Source organism: Rhinopithecus bieti, unplaced genomic scaffold, assembly GCF_001698545.2.
Source record: "Rhinopithecus bieti isolate Rb0 unplaced genomic scaffold, ASM169854v2 scaffold_11401, whole genome shotgun sequence".
In the NCBI taxonomy this organism is placed as follows: Eukaryota; Metazoa; Chordata; class Mammalia; order Primates; family Cercopithecidae; genus Rhinopithecus; species Rhinopithecus bieti.
Window position 1 is genome coordinate 2593960 of NW_016807151.1, and position 21276 is coordinate 2615235.

The 21276-nt window shown below is 34.9% G+C and overlaps 1 protein-coding gene across 1 annotated transcript in view; it reads right to left on the reverse strand.

Annotated features, from left to right (window-relative positions):
* The window catches only part of LOC108534844 (cadherin-12-like), a 461181-nt gene that overhangs the window by 193230 nt on the left and 246675 nt on the right, over positions 1 to 21276 (reverse strand). The window contains exon 3 of the mRNA XM_017880401.1: positions 19729 to 20023. Coding sequence (XP_017735890.1) covers positions 19729 to 20023 — 295 coding nt within the window. The remainder of the gene's footprint in view (positions 1 to 19728; positions 20024 to 21276) is intronic.

Sequence of the window (21276 nt, forward strand, 5' to 3'; positions counted from 1 at the left end):
GGCTAGCTTGGATCCACTACTTGGGTTTGTGTGACTGCGTGACCCAGTTAATCTCAAGACTAGAACATTTTTTTAAGGTGGTCCTACTCATACGCTGCCCAGGTGTTAGGGAGAAGCAAATCCAAATGCTTTATAAAAATATCTTAAAGCTAAATGTTACAATATTCTCAGAGAACACAGTGAAACGGGGCAAAATAAGTTAAAATCAACAAAGACAACATGAAACATAACTAGACCCACAAAGACTTCAAACATTGGACAATATCAGAAAAAGATAAGAAATATTTTACTCTTTAAAACTTTAATTAAAAGCTTAAACTAATTGTAGATAAAAAACTATGTTAGTGTTATATTATAGATGAAATAGGCAAAATCTTTAAAATACAAATGTGATTACTTAAATTAAATATAAGAGATAATTTGCAACCAGATTAGATACAATTGAAGGAATAATTATATACTGAAATACAGGTCAGTTGAAGTATTTTTCAATTCAGCATGGAGATGTAAAAAATGAAAATAAATGCAAAAAATAAGGGTAAAGAAATGAGTAATTTTGATCAGAAATGTATTAATATTAATAAACTGGAAATTTGACATCTTTAAAAAAAATTGTCATCCAAATAGATATGTCTATTAAATAGTTGTTCTTATATCCAGTAATGCAATTATTATTCCCCCTCATGCAGTTCAGATTCTGGGATAATCTTTAGACATCAATTTTATCTTTTATATTATTTATTCTATTTACTATCTTTTAATTTACTAATTATGTTTTAATTTCTGACATTCTGGAGTATTGCTTGTAACGGGCATTTTAAAAAATATTTTATGGTTATTTTTGTGATTCCTATCCCTCTATGGACACCAAGGCTATTTACATTTTCTTTAATTTCTTCTGTTAATTCTATTTCCTTAGTGTTTATATCATTTTCATAGATAGGATATTCTTTATTTTCTAGTTTTGTTTAAATATGTGGTGATTCTTGGTTTTCTCAGCCATCTGTTGTCAAGTGTTCTTACTAAGCATTATTATTAAATAAATATTCTTTCCTCTAATCACATGAGAATCTTTATTTCCCCCAAGTAATTGAAAATTACAATAATTAAAACTCTGGCCATGCTGCCGTGTGGTACAGCATGGGTTTGAGCTTTCTTTCTTCTTTTTTTTTCTTTTAACTCTTATTTTGGGTTTGGGGGTACCTGTGAAAGTTTGTTATACAGGTAAACTCCGTGTCACCAGGGTTTGTTGTACAGATCATTTTGTCACCTAGGTACCAAGCCTAGTACTCAACAGTTATTTTTCCTGCTCCTCTCCCACCGGTCACCCTCCACCCTCAAGTAGACTCCAGTGTCTACTGTTCCTCCTTTGTGTCCATGTGTTCTCATAATTTAGTTCCCACTTATAAGTGAGAACATGCAGTATTTGCTAGTATTTGTTTTTTTTGTTCCTGTATTAATTTGGTAAGTATAATAGCCTCCAGCTCCATGTATGTTACTGCAAAGAACATGATCTCATTCTTTTTTATAGCTCTGTTGTACTCCATGGTGTCTATATACCACATTTACTTTATCCAAACTGTCATTGATGAGCATTGAGGTTGATTCTATGTCTTTGCCATCGCGAATAGTGCTGCAATGAACATTTGTGTGCATGTGTCTTTATGGTAGAATGATATATTTTCTTCTGGGTATATATGCAGTAGTGCGGTTGCTGGTTGGAATGGTAGTTCTGCTTTTAGGTCTTTGAGGAATTGCCATGCTGCTTTCCACAATAGTTGAACTAAATTACAATCCCACTAACAGTATGTAAGTGTTTCCTTTCCTCCATAACCTGACAGCTTATGTTATTTTTTGACATTTTAATAGTAGCCATTTTAACTGGTATGAGATTATAGTTCATTGTGATTTTAATTTGCATTCCTCTAATGATCAGTGATATTGAGATTTTCTTTTCTTTCATATACTTGTTGGCTGCATGTATGTCTTCTTTTGAAAAGTGTCTGTTCCTGTACTTTGCCCACATTTTAGTGGGGTTGTTTTTCTCTTGTAAATCTGTTTAAATTCCTTATAGGTGCTGTATATTATACGTTTGTCAGACACATTGTTTGCAAATAGTTTCTCCCATTCTGTAGGTTGTTCGTTTATTTTATTGATAGTTTCTTTTGCTATGCAGAAGCTCTTAAGTTTAATGAGATCCTGATATGTTTAGGCTTTGTGTCCCCACCCAAATCTCATCTTGAATTATAATCCCCATAATCACCACATGGAGAGACCAGGTGGAGGTAACTGAATCTGGGAGTGGTTTCACCCATGCTGTTCTTGTGATAATGAATGAGTTCTCATGAGATCTGATGGTTTTATGAGGGGCTCTTCCTCCCTTTGCCTTGTACTTCTCCTTCCTGCCACCTTGTGAAAAATGTGCCATGCTTCCCCTTCACCTTCTCCTGTGATTGTAAGTTCTCTGAGGCCTTCCCAGTCATGCTGAACTTCAAGTCAATTAAACCCTTTTCTTTATAAATTACCCAGTCTCCAGCAGATCTTTATAGCAGTGTGAAAATGGACTAATGCAGTTCCCATTTATCAATTTTTGCTTTTGTTGCAATTGCTTTTGACATCTTTGTCATGAAATCCTTGCCTGTTCTACGTCCAGGATGGTATTGCCTAGGTTGTCTTCCAGGGTTTTTATAATTTTGTGTTTTGCATTTAAGTGTTTAATTCATCTCGAGTTGATTTTTGTATTTGGTGTAAGGAAGGGGTTCAGTTTCAGTCTTTTGCATATGGCTAGTCAGTTGTCCAAGCACCATTTATTGAAAAGAGAGTCTTTTCCCCATTGCTTGTTTTTGTCAGTTTTATTGATGATCAGATAATCCTAGCTGTGTGGCTTTATTTCTGGGTTCTCTATTCTGTTCTATTGGTTTATGTCCTTGTTTTTGTACCAGTACCATGCTGTTTTGGTTAACATAGCCCTGTAATATAGTTTGAAGCCAGATAGCCTGATGCTTCCAGCTTTATTCTTTTTCTTAAGATTGCCTTGTCTATTTGGCCTCTTTTTTGGTTCCACATGAATTTTAAAACAGTTGTTTCTAGTTCTGTGAAGAATGTCATTGGTAGTTTGAGAGAAATAGCATTAAATCTGTAAATTGCTTTGTGCAATATGGCCTTTTAATGATATTGATTCTTCCTATCCATGAGCATTATATGTTTTTCATTTTGTTTGTATCCTCTCTGATTTCTATGTGCAGTGTTTTGTAATTCTCATTGTAGAGATTTTTCACCTCCCTGGTTAGTTGTATTTTACCCTAGATATTTTATTCTTTTTTTGAAAATTGTGAATGGGATTGCCTTCCTGATTTGGCTGTCAGCTTGGTTGCTGATGGTTTATAAAATTGCTGATTTTTGGCCAGGCGCAGTAGCTCATGCTTGTAATCGAAGCACTTTGGGAGGCCAAGGCGGGCAGATCAGGAGGTCAGGAGTTTGAGACTGTCCTGGCTAACACGGTGAAACCCCTCTACTAAAAATACAAAAAATTAGCCCAGCGTGGTGGCGGGCACCTGTAGTCCCAGCTACTGGGGAGGCTGAGGCAGGAGAATGGCATGAACCTGGGAGGTGAAGCTTGCAGTGAGCCAAGATCACGACACTGCACTCCAGCCTGGGAGACAGAGTGAGACTCCATCTCAAAAAAAAAATATTAGACAGGCTTGGTGGTGTGCGCCTGTAGTCCTAGCTACTCTGGATGCTGAGGCAGGAGAATCGCTTGAATCCAGGAAGCAGAGATTGCAATGAGCCGAGATTGTGCCAGCACACTGCAGCTTGGCAACATAGCAAGGCTCCCTCTGAAAAAAAAAAAAAGAAAAAAAAAAAGAAGAAGAAGAAGGGCATTACATAATGATGTAATGATGAAAGGTTTAATTCAATAAGAAGACCTACCTATCCTAACTATTTATGCACCCAACACAGGAACACTCAGATTCATAAATCAAGTTATTAGAGTACAAAGTGACTCCCACACAATAATAGTGGGAGAATTTAACACACTGCTGACAGTATTAGACGGATCATCAAGGTAGAAAATTAACAAAGATATTCAGGATCTGAACTCAACTTTGCACCAAAAGGGTCCGATAGACATCTACAGAACTCTCCATACACACAACAGAATAGATTCTTCTCATCTCCACTTGGCACATGCTCTAAAATTGACCACATAATGGCTTTCTTTTCAGTGGTCTATATGTAAGTCTTTTGAAAGTGGCAGCATTTCTACTCCTCATGTTTGTCACAGGGAACTCTACTGAACACAAGGAACTTTACTAATCTTTAATTCTTGTGAGTAGATTCTGAACTCATCATTTACAGAGCTAAACTGAGGGCTTTCTTCTCAGAGTAAAGACATAAAACAAACATCAATTGAGTGTGGGACAGGGAGTCATGTGCTATAAATTTCTTGGACAATTCTTATTCTATGGGCCAATTTCCACTCCCTTGTATCTCTAATTTTGGGATTATTTCTGGATTAAAACACACATACAAAAAATCAGTCTGTAAAAAGTCATCATTTTTACCAGTGTGAGAATATGTATATTCCTCACCTTTACTTGGATTCATGCCAGCATATATGCAAATGACTTATACACACACATACATGCATGCACACACACACGTGGACACACGTGTGCGTGTGTCGGTATGTATGTAATAGCTATTTATATGCTTGCCTGTCTTTCTGTCTATTAGAATTGAGATACAGCAAAATGCACAGAAATTAAGCATTCAATTTAATAAGTTTTCACAAGTGTGCATATTTAATCAATATCTCAATCAACGCAAAGACCATTGTTTCACCTCTGAAGATAATTTTTAATCTTTTTCAAATTATTGAGACTTATTTAATGGCCGAGACTACACAGTCCTTCATAAATGTTCCATATAAATGTGATAAAAATATTTTCATAAAATATTTTGTGTAGTGTTCTACAACTTGAAATTAGACTACATTAGTTGATAGCATTGTTAGAATCTTCCAAATCCTTACTAATTTTTATGGGTACATCTATTGTTTATTTTGAGCTGATGATTAAAATCTTCAACTATGAGTGAAAGTCTATTTCTCTGTTTAGTTCTGTCTGTTTTTACTTTGCGCATTTTGACACTCTGTTATCAGCTGTATAAACAGTGAGAATTATAATGCATTGCGAATGAGCTTAAACTTTTACCATTTCATCTCTGATATTTCACCTTATTTTGAATCCTACTTTATTTGGTATTAGCCAGCTACATCGGTTTTACTTCCTTTCATTTCAACCTAATTTTATCTATATGTTTAAAATGCATTCATAGTGCAGAGCATGTAGTTTTGTCCTTTTTTAATCCAGTCTCAAAGTTGCTAGCTCTTAATTTGAGTGTGTTATAGGTTGAATTGTAGTCCGCCAAAAAACATATGTTTAAGTCCTTTCCCCAGTAATTAAGGATGTGACCTTATTTAAAGATAGGATCTTCATAGATGTAATCAAGTCAAAATGGGATCATTAGAGTGGCCCTAATCCAGTGTGACTGGTGGCCTTATAAAAGGGGGAAATTTGGACACAGAAATGCCACCAGAAAGCACAACATATGAACATGAAGCAAGCCATCTAAAAGTCATGGAGAGACATCTAGAACAGATTTTTCTTCACAGTCTTTAAAAGAACCAGTACCTTGAATTCAGACTTCCAGCCTTCAGGACTTGAAATAATACATTTTTGTTGCTTGAGCCACCCAGTCTATGGTACTTTGTTACATAACCCTAGGAAACTAATATACATGTTCAATCCATTTACATTTAATCAGTGATGTGAGTGTTGTGAAATTACCATGTTACTACTTGCCTACTATATTCTTATTTGGGTGTTGTTTTCTTCCCTTGGTTGTTGATATTTCTTTCTTCACAGGTTCAGTGTTACCTTCCTTAGAGTAAATGGATATTTTTCAGTATTTCATTTTAATTATGCTATTGGCTTTATATCCTTCATACATGTATTCTTGTTGGTTTGATGTTCTTGGATCTCTGCATTGAAATTTTGCATTAAAATTTGAAAACACTGGCAATTATTTCTTCAAATATATTTTTTTTCTTTCCCATTTTCTGACTCATCCTTCTGAGACTTCATTTGTGTATAGGTTTGTTGGCTTGATATCCCATGTCATTCAATCTCTTATTTTAGTCATTTTCCTCTTTTATCTGAGATTAGGTAAATTCAAAAATGGTTTTCAATGTTATTTGTCTGTTTTGCAGATAGCTGAAACCTGAGAGTATACCCTGCCAGTGACTCTTTCACTATATATTTTGCACTTGTTACTTCAAAAATGTTCATTACTCAAAATTTCCTTTTTTGTCCTCACTGTGACAATATCTCCATAGTCTCAGGACATATTCATAATAGATATCTGTTGATTTCAATGCCTGAGTCATTTTGATGTATGTTCTATTGACTGCTTTTTTCATCTTGATTATTGATTAAATTTCCCTGTTTCTTTGCATAACTTGTATTTTTGACTAATACATTGCAGAAAATCTAGATGTTGTCTTCTTGTAAAGGGCCCTAAGGTAGTCCTTTGAAAACTGTTAAGTGGCTAACCGATCCTTTTGATCTGCGATGCCTGGTTTCATTATTTGTTAAGGAAACTCTCTTTCATTTTTGTTCTTAAATATAGGACATAGTCTTTACTGAAAAAAATAGTCCTTGTTCTTAATGCCTGGAATATTCTGTGAAATATCTTCCCTGTGGCTAGTCAATAACTCCAACATCTCCTTGTCCTGTTACATCTCCTTGTCCTGTTACTAGGAATAAGATACTGTCTTATTCCCACAGTATCTGCTTTCAGCAGGTCTTGCAGATGTTAACCCTGCTCATGTATAGAGCAGCTTTTGAGGAAATTGGTGCCAAATGCTTATTCTGGCTTCTGTAGGCCTGCCTCGTGCCTCTGTTTCCCTTCCTATACAAATTTCAGACACTTCAGCAGCTCTCATCAGCCACTTAAGCAACTTTAAGCTATTTACAAATACAGATAGATGATAGATAAATAGATAGATAGATAGATAGATAGATAGATAGATAGATAGATAGAAAGATAGATAGATAGAGATGATATCGATGATATAGACATATATTTAATTTTAGTTTTAGATTCAGGGGGTATATTCGCAGGTTTGTTACAAGGTTTTATTGCTTGCTGCTACTGTTTGGGCTTCCACTGATCCTGTCACCCGGTTAGTGAACTGAATACCTACCAGAAAGTTCCTTGGCTCTTGTCACTCTACCCCTACCTCTTTTTGGAACCTATTTAAACTAAGAGCTTCTGCACAGCAAAAGAAACCTATCAACAAATAAGCAGACAACCTACAAAATAAGAGCTTTAAGCTTTAATCTCTTCCTCTAAACTCATTATTTTTAGAGTCTGCCTCCTTGTTTAATGGTAGAAAAAGTGCCCCTAATCACATGCTCTGGTTAAATGTGGTGCTTACCTCATGGCTTTCTTTCTCTTGAGTATGAAAATTTTGTATTTCTTGTTTGATGCATAAAACCTGTTTCCTAATATATGTTGCCCAGTCTTATTGTTTATGGTGAAAAGGCAAGTCCCTCCAATAATTCTTTTATGGCCAAAGACCAAACTGCCTCTGATATGACTTACGTCCTTCAGAAATTGCTTATTCTTTAGTCTGTTGGTAGAATTCTTCTCAACTTTCCATAGTTATTTTAATAAGTACTATATTTTACTATTTCAATGGTAATTTGGAATAAAGAAGAAATAAATGTATTTGTTTGGTCCATCTTTGCGAATTCAAATTGTCAGTCATTACTTTTCACGTCCACTAGACATATTACTGTACAGTAATTCCTTGTTTATACCATAATCTCCCTCTCCTGTTTTCCTAGTTTATATTCAAATATTTTGGGTAACTGATACTTCTTAAAACAATATGTATTCTTGGAAAGAGTTGTTTCTAGAATCCCCTTCTTAGGTGACTTATTGGGAAAAATTATAAGCATAAGAATGATAATAGAGAAGAAAAGTAATTGAAGACATCCATTTCAACTCTAAACCCCACAGAAGAAAATGGCTAGCACTTATTTAAATGCCCTTCTTAGGTGACTTATTAGGAGAAATTATAAGAATAAGAATGAGGATAAAGAAAAGTAACTGAAGATACCTACTTCAACTCTAAATCCCCATAGGAAAAAAATGGCTGGCACTTATTTAAACTCGTCTAGGGTTTAGTTTTGCTGATGTTGTTTTCCAATAATAATCTTTTCAATTATTATAACAGCAATTTCAGTGAAATATAGTACTTATCAGCTAAGTTTTACATAAGGAAGCACTTTTCTAAACACTTCCCCATCCTTCCCCAAAGTTTGAATCCAAATATTTTGTACTTCAGAGCTTATTTTGTTTTTCCTACAGCATTCTGCCTTTCTAGAATTAGCACTAGTCACCCTCAGGAAAAACAAATACATTGACCCATAAAACAAACTTTGGAAGTCTTTCTTCTCCTGCTGTTTACCAAATTATAATCTTCTTATTGTAAAAAATAAAATAAAATAAAATAAAATAAAAATAAAAAACAAAAAGAACTATTTTACTCTAATAAGTTTCTCATTAAGCTAAGCCTGCTTTTGTTGTATTAAAGATTAACATATGGAGACAGTGTTCTTTTTGACTAGAAATGGGGATCAGTTATGGTTCAAGTAATGCATAAACAAGACATATTTTTAAAAAATACATTATATTTATGCATTATATCTAAGCAGCCATTTGTAAAAATCTGAAACTTACTAGAAAGTGAATTCTTCATACTCATCTTTGTATTTCCAATGTTTAGGATTATGTGTTAGCTTAGGTATAGACTAGATTATTTTTCTAAACAAACAGGAATAAGAAATATAGGTAGTAAAATTTACACGACCTGGTAAAATTTTAAAATATCCATGCTGACTAACAGGCAGTGATGAGAACAATAAATAAAATATATCTTGGTTTAAACTCTAAGTAAATATATTTGACAACAGAAATATAAATATATNCAAGTAATGCATAAACAAGACATATTTTTAAAAAATACATTATATTTATGCATTATATCTAAGCAGCCATTTGTAAAATCTGAAACTTACTAGAAAGTGAATTCTTCATACTCATCTTTGTATTTCCAATGTTTAGGATTATGTGTTAGCTTAGGTATAGACTAGATTATTTTCTAAACAAACAGGAATAAGAAATATAGGTAGTAAAATTTACACGACCTGGTAAAATTTTAAAATATCCATGCTGACTAACAGGCAGTGATGAGAACAATAAATAAAATATATCTTGGTTTAAACTCTAAGTAAATATATTTGACAACAGAAATATAAATATATGAGTGAGTTGCTTCTAATTCTGGCCTTTAGCTAAATAACCACTTAATGCTAATAAGAAAAATACATTATTTCATGAAGATAACAAATTCTTTCAGACATACTAATTCTATTTTTTAAAAGTTTGGGGGAAATAGAAGTGTATATTCTAAGCTCACAGCAAAGTTTCTGCTAAGTTTTTGTGATGTTGACGTTTTCAGTATGAATCATTTCACTGTCAAACAAAATGTGTGCTATTGATTAAACACAGGCAAAAGAGAAGAAAAAACGGGTATATTTTAGAAAAGACCATTGGTTGTTTCGGCTGCCACCAACTGCTTTCTTGTTTCTGTTGAATTTTGAAGAAACTAATCACATTTTGGCATTTTCTTGTCATCAAAGCATTTCACGAAATTATCCCATGACAATGTTTTTCTCAGAGGCAAAATTAACATGGTTGACAGTTTAATTGACATATTTCTTTTTCGTTGCGTGCCTTTGCTAGTTACACAAATTGCACCATATTTTGATGTTCATTTTGTTAATTATTTGTAAAACTGCAGACTCTGATTTTTTTAAATTTTCAGGTGTCAGTTTCTTGGTCGGGAATGAAAATAGTGCCAACCTTGATACCTTCACTCTAATTTTACTTTCCGAGGAAGTTTTCTGTAATAATTATTTGGTGATAATTATCAATACTGGTGAGTTTTTAAAATTTTGCTTTCAGCAATTTTACATTTTATTCAACATACTTATATCTCAATGAGGCAACCAAATATGAATCCTGAGAATGAAGATGGAAAATGAATATTTGAATCCAATATAGACTTGTTCTTTCTATATTTTAGTTTTAGTTTTAATGGAAAATGTAAAGTTACATAATTGTGTGAGGAATAATTTTGCAGAGAAATTTTAAAATTAACAAAAGAAAAGAAACCTTTACCATGAATCTATAACATTGAAAGACTGTGTTTAAGTGATTTTAATAAAGCCAAACCAACACTTTCAGCAGGAACTAAATAGCAACATCTGATTTCATGCTGATACATATGTATTAGTGCGGTCCTCACTTTTACCCTTCATTTTACCTGGGGTCATGCCATTGTCTTTATTTTATTTTATTTATTTATTTATTTTGGAAGAGGTAATTTTAGGGAGAAAAAAACACTTTTCCTCATAGCTCAATTTAAAAAGTTGGCCTTACCCTAATCTCCTCTCTCAAACTCAATCTACTATGTAATGGGTCAACATATTTTTCTGTGAAGGACCAGATAGTAAATATTTTAGTCTTTGCAGCCCATATGGTCTCTGTTGCCAGCTCTTCCATTGTGGTGTGAAAGCAGCCATAGACAACACAGAACTGAACTGAATAAGTCTAACTGTTCCAATAAAAACAGATGATATGTTGAATTTAGCTGACAGAGCTTAGCTTGCTGCCCCTGCAGGAGGCCTTTGGAGTAAAAGCTTCCTGAGAGGAGGAATTTTTGTCTTTTTTGCTCAAGTTCTAGCTCCAGTACCTAAAATAGTGCCTGTCACATAGGTATTGATGAATATTTGAATCTGTTGAACATACACCTAAAATAAAACATTTGGCAAGATACAGTACTACACTATTTGGAAAACACTTGGCTCCCATCGAAATCAAAGCCTTCCTGAGTAATTAATTATTTGGCCTGATGATGAATTACTGGGCCTGAGATGATAGAGATAATTTATTTTTCAATTCACTCAGGGGACACACATTATTTTCACTGTGAATTTGTTTAAATTAAAATATTTCCTGGTCTAAGTCCTGGATAGACCTTTATGTAGGGACATACTCTTCACTCTTTTTGAATTGCATGCAGTTGTCACACTGGATGATTTCCAGACAGAGGTTCCAAGTCTTTCATCATGTTTGGGCTAAAGACCTCATTAACCTACTAGTCCTGCCATTTGAGTCTGTTCTTTTCACGGAGTATTTTCACCTGAATCAGTGGGTATAATTCATCATTGTCTGGTTGCTTCAAGTTATTTTTCTTAATGCTGATGTTAGTGCATGCCTATCTTTATGCCTCAACACATTACACAATGAAAAACAAAAATTATCTTGGAAGACACAGCTGACATCTATATGAAATATTCAGTAGCAGCAATTGAACTTCAGCAAGCTCCTGTGGCCAGCAGGGTTTTACGGAGGTAAGACTTCTCTCCCACAATCACTTATCATAAAGCAAGAGACAACTGGGCCAACGTAGCCTCTTGCCTGCTTTTGTGTACAAAATATAAATAGAATAGAGCAAATAAGGAAAATAGTCCCGCAGCTGGAAGGCAACTTTAGAGAAAAATGATGTTCATAGCTATCTTGCCAGTAGCTGGCAAAGCGGTTTTTATAAAACATATTTAATGTTTACAACCACTTGGAGGCTGGGGAAGGAGTAATACTTTGAAAATATGTTTAATATTTTGAACCACTCTGTGGCCGAGAAGCAACTCCTGCTAAAATATATTTAATGCTTAGAGTCATTTGGTGGTTTCAAAATAAAAGGAACTTCTTGTTAATTTTTAACATTTATTGCTGATCAGTGGCTGCTAAAGTAACTATCAATACAGCATGGTTTATGTTTAGGGACACGCTGTGCTGCTACTAAAACAATTCATACTCTTCTCTCAAGGCCACACAAAAAGTGTCAATAGCATTACCTTTGCAATTGCACCACTAATAAAAACATAGGAATCAAACAGACGCATAAAATGCTCCCTGCACACACAGCCATAACATCCTATGGCACTGAAAATAATTCTGCCACGCTGCGTGCGGTGGACACTTCACGGCTGACACAGGAGAGATCACAAGGCCTTACTCAATTTCATCAAATGTGTTAAAGCAACTCAGCAGATTGTGAAGCACAAGTGGAACCTGATAATTGGTGTTTCTTACAAATCAATGGCTTGTCTCCACACATCAAGGTAAAGGCGTCCTCTACACCAAAGAAAATGCAAATTGGGGTAGAAGGTCATTATGTTTTTAAACAAACGTGGTTAAATTTGTAGAAAGGGCAATGGTAAATATTGAGCTCATGTGTCAGATGGAGAGAATACGAGAAAAGGGAAGAAGATAATTAACTGGAACCTTTAGCATTTAGACTTTCTCTGGCTACTCTTTCTGAGAATGATCATCAAACTCTTATGAGGACCCTTTCCAATGTATTGACTGCACTTCCCCAGGGATTGTGGCAAATGGTAAATATACACTTTCTTCTTGCTACTTGCAATAACCCTGCTCATAAAGTGTGAGAAAATCAACTTAAAAGGAGGAGAAATAACCCACACAACTACATACAACTAGGAAATGATAGTTGGATCTGAACAAAAGGATATGAACTTTTAACAAGTTCAACACCCATGTACTATTGCAAGTACAAACTGTATTTCATGGGAGAAGAAAAGAATAACTCAAAAGGCAGAACAAAGAGCCTAGAGGTCAGAACTGAGAGGCATGAATAATTATTCACAGATGTTGAATATAATCAAATGACTTGCAACATTTACCACTGGGATTTTAAAATGTGGTGGACCAATAATTCCTTTAGTTTGTGCATTTTCCCATTTTTTTTTCCAACAGGAATGTCTAGAGATATTATTTTGTGCCTGTTTTACCACTGCATTTTTGGTGAATGTGTAGTAAGTAACTGGCCTCTTTAGTATCACTAATCTGGATTAAGAAAATATACACTATGAAATACTATGTCGCCACAAAAAGGAAATGAGATCATGTCCTTTGCAGGGACATAGATGAAGCTGGAAGCCATTATCTTCAGCAAACTAATGCCGGAACAGACAAACACCACATCTTGTCACTTATAAGTGGGAGCTGAACAATAAGAACTCATGGACACGGGGTGGAGAACAACACACACTGGGGCCTGATGGGAGGTGGGGTTGAGGGCCGGGGAGCATTAGGAAAAATAGCTAATGCATGCTGGGCCTAATACCTAGGTGATGTGTTGATAGGTGCAGCAAACCACTGAGGCACATGTTTATCAATGTAACAAACCTGCACATCCTGCACAGGTACTCCAGAACTAAAAGTAAAAAATTTAAAAAAAGAGAGAAAAAAAAGAATTAAACCCAAAGATCACTTCCCCATCTGGACTTGATTTAGATGAAGAGCTTCTGGACTTTGAGCTGATGCTATAGGGGGCTGAAAATGTTGGGGTCCTAGGAAGGGGATGAGAACATATTGCATGAAAAAGCAACATGAATCATTGAGAGCCAAAGTATAGACAGTGGTAGGTAGACTGTAGGAGGGCCCTCAATGATCCCAGCTTTCTTGTATTCGGGTTGCACCTGCTTGTAGAATATGGCAGAAGGGATGCAATGTCACTTTCAAGATTAGGTTATAAATAGACTATGGCTTCAATCAGAGAGTTTTCTCTCTGTCTAGCTCTTTTTTGGGTAGCTCATTCTGGGGAAAGCCAGCTGCCACGTTATGATGTAGGCCTGTGAGGTCCATATAGCAAAGAACTGAGGCCTGCAAATAATCACAGATAGACGATTTCTACCAGCCCCTAACTAAGCCTTTAGATCAGACCACAATCCCAGCCAACAAGGTAGCTACAATCTGTTGAGAAGCCTTGAGACAGAGGTACTCAATAGAGCCATTCCTATGAGAAACTTAAGTATCTCTGTTTTACACTGCTAAGGTTTTGGTTAATGTATTATGCCATAATAGATAAGTTATACACAACCTTTATCAAATAATAAAAATAACGATCATCAGTAATGAGACAAATCAAAAACCATGGCCCACCCAATAGAACACAATGACGAGAGTACAAAAATTGCTTTTGGGATATTTCTGACAAAAATGTATATGCTTCATTCATACATGAGGAAACATCACACATATTCAAGATGGGAGGACCATTCTAAAAAATAACTTGGTAGAAATCTTCAAAAATATTAGAGTCATGGAAGCCAATACAAGATATGAACCTATTTCAGATTGGAGGAAACTAAACAGACCTAAAATTTTAATACAATGTTTGATCTTGAACTTTAACTTTTTGTTTTATAAGACACTATTGAGACAAGTGCTAATGCTTGAATAGGGCTGAAGGATTAGACTGCAATAATACATTAATGCGAATTTCCTGATTTTAAACATTGTATTTTGATTGCACAAGGAGAATGTCTTTATGTGTAGAAAATAAATAGTTGACATTCTGTCTTCAAGCTTCTGAAAAAAATCTGCTTTTAGGGCACAGATAGAAGCAGATGATAATTCACCTGTTCCTCTGATACTAATTGAGCTGCTCTCTGTTTCCATGGCTGGCTCACAGGATAACAGAATATATCTAGTTTATTATATCTTGATTTGTCTCTCTATGGCATTTTTGTGAAAATAAGGAAGTGTGGAGACTTACATATGTTTCTAAATTATAATAGTTCATTAATGTAAAGTACAAACACAGTCTTCACTTTTCCTTCTTGGACTATTTAAATATGGCCACACAGCAAGTGGTCTCTGGCTGTCTGGGCACGGTGGTTCACGCCTGTAATTCCAGCACTTCGGGAGGCCAAGGTAGGCCAACCTCTTGAGGTCAGGAGTTCTAGACCAGCCTGGCCAATGTGGCAAAACCCCATCTCTTCTAAAAATACAAAAATTAGCTGAGTGTGGTGGTGCACACATGTAATCCCAGTGACTCAAGAGACTGGGGCAAGAGAATCACTTGAACCTGGGAGGTAGAGGTTGCAGTGAGCCAAGATCACACCACTACACTCCAGCCTGGGCAACAGAGTGAGACTCCATCTCAAAAAAAAAAAAAGAAAAGAAAATAGTTTCTGGTTAAATAACCTCTGAAAACTCCACCAAAATTTCATCTTAGCATTTCTCCCAAAATTTCATGTAAAATAAGATAGAGTTAAGAGAAAAAAAGAAAAGCTAGGGAGAACCTGTTCACTATTTTTATTAAGCCAGTGTTCTACTTTATTTTAGGTGTATCTTTTCTTATTTAAATGTCAGCTAAATTTTCTTTTGAAGATATTGAATGAAAGATGCTTATCCTTCAGGTTTCCTTTAAGCAAGCCTCCCCATTTTCAAATAATATAATATAAATATTCCAAACTCTTAAGTAGATCATCTAAGATTGCAAGCTAAGTTTAACTTTCTCAAAGTTGTTTTAGCAGCCATGACACCTAAACAAAATGGTATATTAAATTCTGATTAATTTGGTTCTAAAGCGCCTAAGAATCATTATTACTTCCTTATCCACAGGGGTTATTAAGTTTTCACATTGAAAAAAAAATCCAACAGTGAATAATACTGCATTGGTGTTATTGTAATTGTTAAATAAAATAAGAAATACAAATTTTTAGTTAGATCACATGGCACCCGACTACTGCTTAGAAAATGTAAGACTTACATAAATCATGAGTCACTATTGACATCTACTATATCATATCATAGGTTAGGAATCTAATTATAAATAGTCAAATCAGATGACTCAAGGTGGCATAGCTCAAGCAGAGGAAGATGATACAAATTGAGTATGGATTTTACACTCTAAACCTTTCAGCACTCTAGGAAAAGTAACTTAAAACTGCACACCCCACTTATGCATAATCATCAGATATTAAAGAGGGTACATTCCTGTAATTTATTGTTGCTCTAGTGATCTTAAAGAATTAAGTCCACATTCATAAAGTCCCAATTTGTCTCCAAGGATTTACTTTGAGTTTGGGAATATCTGGATCAATAAGTGCTTTCCAGAGGTCAGAGTAAAAGCTTTTTTATCTCTAAATATTACTTCCCTGGAATATTAGATGTAGCAGAAGTCAGTAACAGAGTGACCTTTCTCTTAAACAATTCATAGATTCACTGGAATTTTCTTCAACTTTAGGAAAATTAAATATATTCCATAGTGCTGTAAGTCTTAAATATTGATTTTCCTCTGAAATCTTGATCCACCCTACCCACCACTATTCTCCCTTTGTACACTATGTTTTTTGTAATGTTCACTTTACACAAGTGAAAATTAGTAGCATTAGTAAATTTTCATTGCAGGTTTATTGTTCATATTTCTGGATATATAATCCATTACTGTTAAACTTCATCTCAATGTTGCAATATTTCTTCATCTTCCTTTTTATGTTACAAAATAAGTTATTTCACTGTATGCACTTTTAATTGATTAATGTTTCCATTTTTTTGGGAAATGAAACAGTAGCATTCTCAATTATTGGGACAGAAAAGTTATTTCATAGGGAATACCTCAAACACTGATACCTACAACAGGCAGTGAGATTTGTCACAACAATTGGTATACTGTCAATATACCATACAAAGTTCCATCTGGTCTTGATTAAAAATCATTTTAGTATTCTCAGGAAAATGTTACAGAGGGAGAATTGCCTAGAGTATATGAGAGGAAAAAAAGTAGAGAAAAACATAATCTTTTCTTACATTAGTACAACACTGAACCATTTCCACCTAGTAAGAAGGATGCACTTGAGAATGGGGTTCAAGTACTCTAGGAACATAGATGTAAGTTCTGGATGCACAGTAGTTGTTGGTTAGCTGTAAACTGGAAATTTCAAGGCAGGAACAGCAGATACCACAACTGTAACTGGGTATTTTGTTTTTTGTTTTATGTGTATATGTGAGATTATGGGGAAAGGCAAAAGTAATGCACAGAGATTTAATTTTTAACATTCAATTCATAAGCAGTGTTTATATCTCTTTGTACTTACTTGAAAAGTATATATTATGTAAATTTAGTATAAAAACACTTAGACTAACTCATACAATGCGTAATATTTCACATTCAAAAGAAATACCCTTCTGTTTTTAAAAATAAAAAAGGAGCCAGCAGGGTGGCTCATGACTATAATCCCAGTGCTCTGGGAAGCCAAGGTGGAGGGATCATTTGAGGCCAGAACTATTTGAGAACAGCCTGGGCAACACAGCTAGATCCCTTCTCTACAAAAAGTAAATAAAATAAAATAAAATAAAATAAAATAAAATAAATTGGCCAGGCTGGGTGGCACACGTCTGGCTACTAAGGAGGCTGAGGTAGGGGGATCCCTTCAGCCCAGGAATTTAAGGCTTCAGTGAGCTAAGATTGGGCCATTGAACTCCAGCCAGGGCAACAGACCGAGACCCAGTTTCCAAATAAATAAATAAAAGTGAAAGAAAGCAGTGCATTGAAAATCAATTTAAGTATTTACTGGAATTGTGTTGAAGGCCCAGTGGGAAATTTCAGTAAGGGCAAGTGAGAAAACACCTTAAGAATCTATTCTTCCAAAGATCTTTCCAATACCTTATGACAACATAGTAAATTATATCCCACTCCAACTGCAAAAGCTGAAACTACTCTACTTTCTCACTTACCTACACTTTTGACTTTCCAAATATACGTCTCTCTTTGGATATGAGCTGCAAACTCCTTACATGAAAGCTCCAACTCTGCAGCCCTAGTTTTTCCAGTCGGCACAAGAAAAATCCTAATTGTTTTATCTAATGAGACAGAATTTTCCAATACTGTAGAGGCATGTGTGTGTGTTTGCTTTAAGGAAGCTGTTTTGGTAATAAAATGTCACTGGAGGTCATAAATTCATGTTAACATATCCAGTGTACATGAAGCAGGCACTGAGTTAAACTATTTGTCTACTATATAGCATGTCATCTTAAAAGCCTTATTTTTTCCTCAAAATATTAACTTTTTTTTCCCCCTGTAAAATCAAGACACAGTTAAAATGTAGCCTCCCTCGTTTTCTGGGACTTTTTTCTAACAAGATATGCTTCTTTCCAATTGGACTTCTAAATTTCTAGCAATCATAACAGTGCATAAAATAGGCAACCCCAAAAGTGTAGCAGGTACTGAATAACAGATTTGCAGCCTTGGGTATCCACATTAAAATTTGAAATCTAAGTGAATTACTTCAAGCTGATTTCTTAGGTCAAGGAGAGATTATAGTCCTTAAATGCCTGATAAGGTCACATACACAATTTCAAGTGCATTTATAGTAAATCCATGTGACAGCTCCTACAGCTACTAACCTGCTTCTGCCCTCAGGGTAGTGTGCACAATCTTCATCGCATGTCCTGGGTGGTTGTAGGAGCAGTAGAAACCCTCTGAGGCACGTCCGATTTAGAAAATATGGGCAATGGCTCATACACAAATTTTAAGTTGTAACCTACATGTGATAAGTTGCTTTATCTTCCAAATGTAATAAAAACCAGAAGTTACTTTGAAATAAATTGAAGGATTAGCAGTGGTGACTGAGGAATAAAAATTATAACTTAAAATGGTCTTTAAAGCCGGAATTCTTAACTTACTGACCTTATATCCTACATATTATAGGACTTTGTAAATTTAGGCTGATATGGAAATGTATACTTATATCAAATTTAAATTTTTAGAACGATGGTGCTACTATATTCTAATTGTTAATTTGATAATTGTAATTGTAATTTGTCAATTTGTTCTAATAATGATTTGTTGACATTATTCATTTGCTGCTTGACTTGATGACATAACAAGTATGGGTTATTTAACCCGAAAAGGAAACAGTATCACCCTTCCAGAATCTCTATTAACTGCTACAAAAGATGCAACACACCTGTTTCTGGACCACTTCCAGATCCAGATATGATGCATGCTTTAGATAATTTAGTTTGAGCTAAGAATTACTATCTGGTATTTCGTGGCGTAGGGTAGGTATCTCCAGCACTATATAGGTGTCTGGAATTGAGATAACAATCCATTTCAATACAAAATACATTTTTGTTTGCTTAAAGCACGTAAGGATTCTATGAGTTCAGGTAAATTCACAGGTTGGAAAACAGTAAAGAATGTTATATATTGTTGTAGTTATCTTCATAATGAAGCAGAAAGAAAAACAAAAAAGTTACAAAAGTAGGGGCCGGGCACGGTGGCTCACGTCTGTAATCCCAGCACTTTGGGAGGCCGAGGAGGGCGGATCACGAGGTCAGGAGATCGAGACCATCCTGGCTAACATGGTGAAACCCCATCTCTACTAAAAATACAAAAATGAGCCGGTCGTGGTGGCGGGTGCCTGTAGTCCCAGCTACTCAGGAGGCTGAGGCAGGAGAATGGCGTGAACCCGGGAGGCGGGGTTTGCAGTGAGCAGAGATCGCACCACTGCACTCCAGCCTGGGCAACAGAGCAAGACTCCGTCTCAAAAACAAACAAACAAACGAAAAGTTACAAAATAAATGAAAAGAATTGTATTTTCTAGCATTGAAAAATACCCTTAGACGACAGATAAGATGTTTACATCAACCTGCAGAAACTAAATGTTGAAGAGGTCTCGTTGTATCTCACAGAATTTTGATTTGCCTACTCACCTACAGGAGACATTTCTGGAACAGTAGCAACATAAGGTCCATCCAAAAACTTTGGCTCATTATCATTAATATCCTGCACTTTGATGATGAATTCTGATTCAGGCTCCAGGGGCTTTCTGGTTTCTATGTCCACAGCCTGAGCACGAAGAGTGTAGAAAGGTTTTTCTTCTCTATCTAGGCTCCTTATTGCATGAATGTCCCCTGTTGTTTCATCGATGGTAAAAACGGTGCCAGCGCCATCTCCTGAGAGGGTGTATTTAACTGTGCCCTCTCCCTTGTCTAAGTCGGAATGGAGCTTTAGGGAAGAGAGGGAGAGAGGAAGAGAAAGAGAAGAACAAAGAACACCATTAAAAGGATGTTGCCAAACTAAAAATTCATAATTTGCAATATAATCCCTCTAATCAAAAAAGTTAAAAAAAACTTACAGTTCTGTTTTCTTGTTTTTTATTTCTCCAACTTCTTATTATAAAAATGTTAACACATAAAGTTGAAACTGTGCAATGAACACATATATACCTATGCATCCAAATATTCCTCCATTTGTCTATTAATCTACTTGCCTTATCAGATAGATCTCATATCCATTCTTCCATTCATCCTTCTCTTAATCCATCTTATTTTTTTTTTTTTGAGGTATTATGAAGATCAGAACAAAAGTACAACCTCAGATATAGCAACAGGCAAAAAACCAACAAATTTTGAAAATTTGCATTTAGTTCTTCTGTATCCCTTTGGGATAACATTTTCATAAAATGAAATGCACAAAACTTCAGTATACTTATTGTTTCATTTTAAATAAACATTACAATAAAAATAAATTAGCTCATAAACACCACAAAATAAACTTTCCAAGTGTTCTGAAGATAAAATCAGTGACCTGAATCCAGTGGGAGATAGTGCAAAGGAACTCAGAAAACACTAAGCATTTTCATTTGTAAAGAAGGGAAAAATCTGGCAAACCAAGAGGTTTTCAGTGATAAAGGGCAGAGGATCTCATTTTTAACAGACTGAGTTTGAATGAGTTTACCACTATTAACCAGATGATTGATAGAATCACTGATTAACCTTTCAGATTCACAAATAGCTTGTTCTAATTCATTCTATATATAGAATATTTATGTTGAGTAATATAGGAAAGCATTGAAATTCTGCCAATTTCTTTTAAAATTCAACACATATATAGTACCTTACGTTATAGCATGGAATAAGATACACATGAACAAACAATACGGAAGAGAACTGAAGAGCAGGGAAAATCATCAGTGTGATACCATAAGGCAATGTTGTTCAAACTGGAGACCAAGAATAAATGAAAAATGGACACAGACTTAAAGGTATATAAACTACCTGTAAATAAATAAATATGTACATAAAATATTACATAACATAAAATATTGCATCATATACAATTTTCTAGTAGTTTATATTTCTATAAATATATTCTTATACATAATATAAATATATATACATATATAACATATTCTTATAAATAACATGTACATTCATTTTATGCAGATGATGATTTAAATGTTTTTAAACTATTCTTGC